The sequence below is a fragment of the Arachis ipaensis genome, chromosome B08 (genome assembly GCF_000816755.2).
Source record: "Arachis ipaensis cultivar K30076 chromosome B08, Araip1.1, whole genome shotgun sequence".
NCBI lineage: Eukaryota > Viridiplantae > Streptophyta > Magnoliopsida > Fabales > Fabaceae > Arachis > Arachis ipaensis.
Window position 1 is genome coordinate 233,675 of NC_029792.2, and position 9,545 is coordinate 243,219.

At 37.2% G+C, this 9,545-nt stretch overlaps 2 protein-coding genes across 3 annotated transcripts in view; one reads left to right on the plus strand and one right to left on the minus strand.

Moving 5' to 3' along the window:
* LOC107613481 (F-box/kelch-repeat protein At1g80440) lies at positions 2,861 to 4,447 on the plus strand. Its single transcript, XM_016315494.2, has one exon. The coding sequence runs from the start codon at positions 3,196 to 3,198 to the stop codon at positions 4,270 to 4,272; it is 1,077 nt and encodes a 358-aa protein (XP_016170980.1). The 5' UTR covers positions 2,861 to 3,195; the 3' UTR covers positions 4,273 to 4,447.
* The window catches only part of LOC107613262, a 7,729-nt gene continuing 4,105 nt past the window's right edge, over positions 5,922 to 9,545 (minus strand). Inside the window, exons 3-7 of one of the 2 annotated variants that reach the window (XM_016315187.2) lie at positions 7,762 to 8,292; positions 7,037 to 7,625; positions 6,729 to 6,948; positions 6,454 to 6,510; positions 5,922 to 6,353 (exon numbers count right to left, since the gene is read on the minus strand). In XM_016315187.2, coding sequence (XP_016170673.1) covers positions 6,108 to 6,353; positions 6,454 to 6,510; positions 6,729 to 6,948; positions 7,037 to 7,625; positions 7,762 to 8,292 — 1,643 coding nt within the window. In that variant the 3' untranslated portion in view covers positions 5,922 to 6,107. Of the gene's footprint in view, positions 6,354 to 6,453; positions 6,511 to 6,728; positions 6,949 to 7,036; positions 7,626 to 7,761; positions 8,786 to 9,545 lie in introns of those variants that run through there. The other variant, XM_016315186.2, reaches the window with a different exon arrangement.

Below are 9,545 nucleotides of genomic sequence, written 5' to 3' on the forward strand. Positions count from 1 at the left end.
AGATATGCGAGATATGCGGATACATATATATATAAAGTCGAGGAGTGTTAGGGGACTAACATTTTTGTAAAATTCTAATCATTACTTAACCATCAAAAGGAAATTAAATGAATCTACACTATTAGATACAATCTCATACCATTAAAAACATTATTGATAGCTAATTGATGATTAAAAATTACAAAATCTACTGATCTCTTAGAATTTCTCTTCCGCAATCCAATTCTATTAGTGTATGGATCGGTTACTTTTATATCCACAATTTTGGATCAGATTCGGATAAACACTATAGATATACAAATCGAAATATCGAATCCATAAACACTCATAATTCTTATTAATGGACGAGCGAGGATGATTATTTACAAATTAAAGATGAAAAAGATTGTGTAATTATTTTTATGTAAAATTAATAACTAAAAATTATTAGATAATAATTTAATTAAATTTATTAAATTATTTAATAATTTTTAAATATTTATTTTACATAAAAAAATTGCATATGAGTTTTTACTTTTTACCATTTACAATTAACTTAGGTTAATTAAATAATTATTTGAATGGTTCGCTTAAAAATAATATACTTTACTCAAAGAGAAAAAGGGTTGTTTTTTGTCTTGTTTAGGCATATGATTTCAAGTTTATCTATACGCATCGATTTGCTTTTTAACAGTATGTTAATATTATTATCCATAATTACACGGCTAATGAAGGAAAAGTCTTGATAATTAAACGAGGACAAAAAAGGCACACTAGCATAGTAGCATGATTTATGACATCTATCTTAAATGTAATAATAAAGGGTGAGGGGGTCAACACTATTCACTATGTTTGGCATTAGAAGAAAATACACAACTTAATAATTAAAGTAGGGGCCACACGCTATAACGATGATGCCCCAGTCAGATCAAGTTGAACTTTTCCTTGAACTATTTCTAATTGAGGTGCCTCGCCCATGGAAAAGAGTAATTGGAACTCTTCATCAGTTAGATCTCGATGGATCCCATTTGAAATTGCATCTGATCTTTTAGTTTGGACTTTGGAGTCCCATCCATCTCTTACAAGATTGAATGGGTCAGATAGAAAACAAAAGGCCATGCTTTGGTAGCAGCCACTTGTTTGTCAGTTTATTAGAAAACAACCTTCTTAATATAAAAGAATTGAAATACATAATAAATTAATTACTATATATTTATATAGTTTTAATCTATGTTTTATATTTTAATATATATTTTAAATAAAATTAATGTTTAATTTAGTTTTATAATTTACACGTAAATTTTAATTTAATTTTTAAATTTTGATTATCTTTATTTAGTTTTTAAATTTTACTAACCTGACTCACACTAATATGTAGGATAATTTTCGATATATAAATATTAATGAAATGCGGACATAAAACTAGATATCACGCTGAAATTTATAAAATGACGTCGTTTTAGTTTTAGTGTTTAAATAGTCTAAAAACTATATCCAATCACTTGTTTTGAAAAGAAAAGTTTCAATCAACATTCTATTAATATCTATGCATGAAAAATTATTCAGGGATTAACATAAATCACGGCCGTAAACTTTGGAGACTAAACAAAGATAATTGAAATTTTAAGAACTAAATTAAGACTTGCGTGCAAATTCAGTGACCAAATTAATATCTCTTTAAATATTAATTTAATAATTAATTTTTATAATTTAATATATATCTTTGAATGATTAAGATCTAAATACACCGAAGATCTGAGAACAGAAAATTTCAACCGGAATTATTTTTTCAATTTCATGTTTTAATTATTAAATAGGGAGTTTTGTTATTATGTTGTTATCTATCTTGATGTGTTATGATGAAGGAGGCCTACTTGCCCAATTCATACTCATAGTAGTGCCATAATCTTATCTGGCTTCTTGGGGCGAGCTAGTTGTTTGTGAATTGTGAGTTTTCAAGTTGCGGTTTACTCTCGTTTACTTGCGGCTATGCAAGTTGCTCCCTTCAATTATTATTACGACGACTTTGCCACCACACCTAGCTGACTCATCTCTAAATAAATAATATCTTTTAAGTAACTCTAGATTATATGTTTAAAAAGAGTATATTTTGATATGAAAACAATATGTAAAGTTAAATTGCTCGTATTTTGAGTAGGGGGGACTTTGGGTTTCTTCAATTCTTTTCACAGTTTATTTCAGTTAATGAGTGCCGGTGGAAGTGGACCCCACTTCGATCGCTTTAAGCTTATCATACGCATCTTCGCATGTCACTAGATTCTAGACCCTCTGTGTATTTTTTACCCCATAGCATTCCTCAGTTAGTTAGTTACCATAGGGATATATTAAATTTTAATTTAGTGTCTAATATTTTAAATATTTTAGGAGAGTGTTAGGGGCCAGCAATTTTTGTATTTTATAACCATCAATTGGTTATCAATAATATTTTTAATGGTGTGAGATTACATCTAATAGTGAGAAATCACTAACTTTTCTTTTGATGGTTAAGTGCTGACCATAAAACACAAAAATTGTTTTAAAATGACGGAGGAGGGATATTATCTCATGATACCTTGCTTGCCCAGGAAGCGTTGACACCAAAATTGTTTCGTGTTTCTAGAATCCTTCTATTAATACTGTAGACAAGGGAAAGCTAGTAGCTACCGTATGGAAGAAGACGGTGGAAAAAATTAATTTAATATCAAATATTTTATACCCTAAAATGAATACTCTCAAACAAAGGAATCTGCAGGCCCACAGAGAAGGCAACATCCTATCACCTCACCTCACCGCTTCAACAATCAGCAAGCGAGCATCAATTATTATTTATTTATGCCTTTATTAATTCATTAGAGTTCTAACCATGGAGCTTAAAATGAGAAGAGAAACCAACGGCAATGAATTAGTTGCAGAAACCGACATATGGCATAACTACTAGCTAGTACTACTCTGCTTTGCCGGTAGCCAAAAAGCTTCTAGAAGACCCACCTTTTTCTATTTTTGTTGCTATTCATTGAAACTTATCGCCAAGCAAGCAGCATGTGCGTCCCTCTCTCTTTATAAAAATCACAATCATGCCCACATCACCACACACCATTACCCATTATCCTCAAAATATATATATACATATTCATTTCTAAATTCTACTCCTCAATCCACTCTCTTTTCTTCTCTCTCTATATTCCGATCCCCACACTTGTTTTGTATTCTGCTACCATGGAGCTTATTTCAGCTCTACCTGAGGACGTAGCCCGAGATTGCTTGATTCGGATCTCTTATCAAAACTTTCCAGCAGTTTCCTCTGTGTCCAAAGCCTGGAATACCGAGATCCAGTCGCCGGAGTTTCGCCGTAGAAGGACCGCCGCTAATCAAACTCAGAAAATACTCGTCGCCGTTCAATCCAGAGTTGACTCCGACGACAAACGTCGAACCGGCTTGCTGGTCAAGGCAGCAACGAACCCGGTTTACCAGCTCAGCGTGTTGGAACCCAAAACCGGTAACTGGAGCGAGTTACCACCGGCACCGGAATTACCAAACGGGTTACCCATGTTCTGTCGTATAGCCGGTGTAGGCTACGACCTTGTTGTTATTGGCGGGTGGGACCCAGAGTCTTGGAAAGCTTCCAATTCAGTTTTTATCTATAACTTTCTATCTGCCACGTGGCGACGTGGGGCCGACATGCCCGGTGGGCCCCGAACGTTCTTTGCGTGTGCATCGGATAACGATCGTACGGTCTACGTTGCTGGCGGCCACGACGACGAGAAGAATGCACTGAAATCCGTGTTGGCGTATGACGTGGCACGCGATGCATGGGCCGCTCTGCCTGATATGTCTAGAGAGCGTGACGAGTGCAAAGCCATCGTTCGGGGAGGACGCCTCTGCATAATTGGCGGCTACTGCACCGAAATGCAGGGCCGCTTTGAGAAGAGCTCAGAGGAGTTTGATGCTGCCACGTGTCAGTGGAGCCCAGTGGAAGAAGAGTTCTTGGATGCTGGCACCTGTCCTAGGACTTGCGTCGATGGCGGTGATGATGAGTTGTTCATTTGCCGAGACGGTGAGGTGGTGGTCTTAAAGCGTGACACGTGGCAGACGGTGGTAAAGGTGCCGGAGGAAATACGCAATGTTTCGTATATGGAAGCGCGGGAAGGAGCATTGTTGTTAATTGGATCAAGTGGTTTCGGACAACCACATATGGGTTTTTTGTTGGACTTGAAGAGTAGTAATTGGGCCAAATTATCGAGCCCAGAAAACTACACTGGCCATGTCCAATTTGGTTGCCTTTTGGAAATTTAGGGTACTGTATTATAATGTACTTTGTCTATGTAAATATGAAGCAACATTTTTGTTTCCTATGGTTGCTTAGCTTAAGGCAATGGACATTTTCCAGTTAATTTTTGTTTGGCTTACAAAGAGCTGTATTTATATCTATATAGAGTGCTCGTTTTGCAATACAAACTTTACCCTTCTTAACTAACTAGAGAGAAACCTAAGCTAGCTGTATGTAGTTGGAAATAGTGTTATGTACCAACAGAAAAGAAAACTACGGCTATTTTGCTAATACCGTAATACATGGTGACAAACATTCTAAGTTAAAGTCGAACGTTTATGACTTGTATTGCACGTCTTTTCTTCTTCACTCAACAGTGGCACATGGATAGGCATTAAGAAAAAAAGCGTACATCAAGTTGGTTTTGAGTTCGTGTTTCCTTACTAAATTGGAAGTTGTTCTCTTTTTTGTCCAAGTTATCTGTAATGTCGTAATCATTTGTAGCAATGATCTCCAATGGTTCAACTTGGAGAGACCCTTTTGTTAACTGATCCTATTACACAACTCTAATTGAGAGCGCCAGCTACGGCCATGAGAACAAGTAGGAGGGGATTGAAAATGGAAGCATAGAGTGGACCTTTCAAACGTACGCACCACGTTATCGTAATCCATGCTACTCCAGACGGCACCAGTCCCTAATACAATTAAAAATTTAGGCACTAACCCAAAAAGTGTAACAGATTAGATTAGTTCGACAAAAGATTCAACGAATTACTCATTTTAAGTAGTTTTGTTGAACTAATTTAATCTTTTGTGGATACTACATTAATTTGTATCTTTTGCCGTTAAATTCTTGATGTTGAAATATTTTATAATTAAAAATTACTTCAATGATCAACCAGATATGAGAGCATAGCAAAGAACAAGTAAACAGCCCAAATTTTGAGTACGGTGTGAGTCCACGTGGTGAGTTTTTGTTAGGTTAATATGGGTTGACCAATTGTGAATGTCAAAAGTCAAAACCCTTATAAAAGGTAAGAATCATTCCATCCAAAGTTCCAAGAACCTTGGCTTTCCCTGCTGATGTTCCCAGGTTGCCACTTTCCAATCTGAAAAGTGAAGATACATACATACGTACATAACGGTAGAGAATCATAGATATGATAAACGGAACGGAACTAGTGAGTAGTGAGTATGGAGATACCTAAACGAAATGGCTAAGAGCAAAGCAAGTCCAGGGATGATGTTGTATATGGCTACAGCATATGTTGGGTTTGCTAAAGCCACTGCTTCAGCCAACCCCCGAACTTGCAATTTACGAATTGAATGCCATTTACGTGTTTAATAATAATCATGTTATGTGTCACATTGAAAATATGTGAAATAATAACACACACGGTGACTAAATTTTTGTATAAACAGAGTTAAAAGTATAAATCGCTTCATGTTAAAAGTTGCTACTATGTTTATAGTAACCCAAAGTCCCAAAGGGCTAAGGATTGGAATATTATATTCTTTTGTATTTATCACACATCATTTATCTGGGTGCGGCTTGACCAATGGCAAACCAATGACAAAAGGGTGCTGCCAATGATAAACGACAATGAAAAAATCTGTATTAATTTGCATTAAAAATTTTTGAAGACATCACACTCAGACGTCAAACACCAGTGAATTCTGATTTCCAGAATTGCATAAGAGCATTTATTTACCAATAAAAGAAAATTTGGGAGCTGGTAATGTTTTCTCATAGATTGAGCACGAGAATGGCACTTCATACAGAGAAGACTGAGGATTATGTAATGCGAATCCAATGAAAGAATTTAAGAGTAATGCAAGAGCCACGAAGTTATTATTTTGTTTACTTGCTTCTCATGCACCGCACAATAACCTCTACAAATTTCTTATACATGTGCTGCTTCATATACATGCTCTGCACCTTCTTTCTTCCTTCTATCCCCATTTGCTTCCTTGCCAACTGGTTTTTGAGTAAAAACTGGAGATTCTGTGCAAGGACTTGATTCCCTTGGTGTCCAATGGGATGAAGAAGACCTGTAACATTGTTCTCGACGATCTCCTTTGTTCCCCCAGCATCTGTTCCCAGAACCTACTCCACAAAAGTCAATAAAACAGTTTATCACACTGATTTTAAAGCACCTAAGCTTTTTAATCTTGATAAAGCAGGTAAAAGCAAGTGGCAATCATACCGGAAGCCCAAACGCCATCGCTTCTATAGTCACCCGTCCAAATGTTTCTCCCAGGCCCTATACACAAGTTTAGCAATTAGCCACAGCTTCACACATCAAAGCATATTTGATATTTCTGTAATTCCATCAAGAAGGTGAATTCTTGGGGAGATAGTTCTTGTATTTAGGCCAATAATCAAGTGTATTTATACAATTGCACAAAAATACACCTAGTGGCACAAAAATGCACTTAGCATTACCTATTTTTATAAGTTAAATAATTTAAACATAACTACCTGAGCGTTTATGACATAAACATCAGCAGCAGAGTAAAGCGAAGCAACACGTGTTGTGGCTGGAGTCCATAAAACTGATTTGGAGGAGTTCGGATGCTGTTGTAAGAAATTTAAAAGACCTTTAACATAATCAGCCTTGTTACTCTTGGATCCAACAGAACCAATAAGAACTTTGAGAGATTGTTCCATTGTTCCTTGGTTGCTGGACAAAACCTGTTTTCTGAGGAAGTCAAGATTTACATAATTAGTACAAATGAATACAAATACACAGCCATAAGTGGTAGAACTTTATTTTGAGATTCAGCAACCTGTTTAAAGAATTTTTGGAGGCACCTTTCAGAACCGCATCGCCATCCTTCAACGGCGGTAACATTTTTCTGATACGACGTCTTCGAGCCAGGGTTGATAGGCCTTCTCTTATATTCAGTTTTCTCATCTTCTTATCATCTGGCAATTGTCTCGGTTCCTCTATTACAGAGATTGCTGATTCAAGAAGTAATAGTTGGCCCTTCCCAGGGTTGATGCTACTTAGAGATATCACAAGCATATCATTTTCAGTCAAGCCCATTTCTTTTCGGACTAAATCTCGCAAAAGCTGCCTTTTTTCAGTCATCTTCTCAGTACTGAATGAAGGAGTGTTCAGTGTAGAAGGAAGGCCAGCTACAAATGCCAGTTCATCATTAACAGATAATGGAACTAGTTCAGGGTGGTATCTAAGCTTTATGCTTTCTTCTTCACACCACTTTTGCCATTGTTTAGATTGTGATTCAGAAAGGAAAACCAACATCTTTACTCTGTTCAAGACATCTTTTGAGCGATCAAAGTACTCTCGTCGATTTTCCATAATCCACCAGGCAACTTGGCTTGCACCGGCAGGAAAATGCTCAATATATTGTTCTGGAAGCAATTATGAAGATAAACGTTTTCAATTAAGTTTGTAAAGAAGAGGAGAAGAGGAGAATTATAATCTAAGTGAGGAATTATGAACATAAACATGAGAAATTATAATGCACACACAATAATCCATTCGTACCAATCCATGATGCGCACACAGCTGATCCAGCAATGACAAGATCAGCCTTCATTGCAGTTTTAAAGCTGAAATCCGCTTTGTCCTCAAGCACCTTGATTCGTCTTCTGGTAAGTTCTGGCATCAAACCACCCTTCTTGCTAAGCACAACTGCTGAAACAGTGGCTCCACAGCTCAGAAGTTCTGTTGCCAACTCCATCATTGAAAGTGGTGCTCCAGTCATGGAAAGCTCATGGAATATCAAGATGAATCTTCTGGACCAAACAAGACGTGCAAAGTCCCCCTTCCTGTTACATGTCCCAGATCTCTTCTCAGGACTCCATTCTAGGATCCTATCCTCTATTGAGCCAAATGGACCAACAAGCAATCCATATGTACTGTTTGTGTTGGGAATTTCTGCTTCCTGCTCTTCTACATCTTTATTCTCAACTTCTGATTTTGTTTTTCTCCTACCTCGAGCTTTACCTCTTGAAGATCGTGCTGGTCGTTTGCTCTTCTTCTTCGAGTTTGTCTTACGACCAGAGGGAGCACTACCCTCTTCTTTCTTGGCCAAAGCTACATTTACTGATTTATCATTCCATTCTTCATTTCTAAATGTCTCATTCACAGCAGATATGGAATTATCTGTAGCAATCAAATCTCTACGCTGACTCTGCTCAGCATCTGAATCAATATCATGTGACCTGCCTCCAAAGCCTGAAAATTCCTCCTTCTTATCGCTATGAGCCCATCTGGACTGAACAAAAAATCCAAGGTAAGCCCAGAGGGTAATGAGAAGCAACCACAAGAGCACACGATTGCTCCGCAACCACAATGCAGCACCTACACTAGTCCTCCCATCCCTTCTTGGTGTCCGGCTGGAATTTAGCCGCCGAAAGATTGGGGAATTTCGCGGGGATGATCTTCCAGATAATGTTGATTTAAGACTCGCAGCTGACCTTAATGAAGACTTTGCTACAAATTCCCCTCTATTGTTCATTTCCTCCATTTACTACCTTCAACTATAATCCTGTTCCTATCACTACACAACCCTCACCCGAATTCAGCTAAAATCCTCTTTGGATTCTTCAACACATGAGACGCACAACAAATAATATAGTTGAGAGCAGTTTAATGCGCATTTCAAGATTCCTAAATCATAAATGAAGGAGAAAGAGAAAGAACCGAAAATAGTGTTAGCTGTTCCTAGCTGAAAAAGGAAGTGATTACCGTTTGAAGAAATGTAGAAAGGTGAAAAAAAGCTACTTAAGCAAGAAAAGGAACACAAAGCGCTATGGCAGAGAAGAGAAGAGATATTACATGGATTGCTTTCAAGATCTGTGGTTCAGCTTGAAAAGTGATTCTTGAAGAACAAGAAGAACACGAAGCTACTTCATCGCTTACACTTATTATTACCAACAGAGTGTGAATGAATCTGCGCTTCTGGATTGCAATTACTCTCAACTTGAGAGAGAGGGAGAGAGAGAGAAGAGCATCATTTTCAGCGGGACGAAAGCACGATGATTGATTAGAGAGAAGACTCCCAGAATTGCAAGACAAACAAGAGTCTCAGTCTCAATGCAAGTGATATGCACGTGCGGCATACACGTGTGATTTTCTAAACCGTTCGATCAATTGGAAGCCTTGATTTTGGATTTGACCCCGGGTCCCCTAGCTCTGACTTTTGTCTTCTGTTTAAACCAGTATCTATTTTCTATTAGGATTTATTAATAGTGGTTCCCAATTCTATTTATAACACCACTTTCTTTTCACGTCTAATTACTTTTGACATGTTTTTAAATATTTAA

Excerpts from the sequence above, each read along its gene's own strand:
- LOC107613481 (XM_016315494.2), top strand. The coding sequence starts at position 3,196 with ATGGAGCTTATTTCAGCTCTACCTGAGGACGTAGCCCGAGATTGCTTG.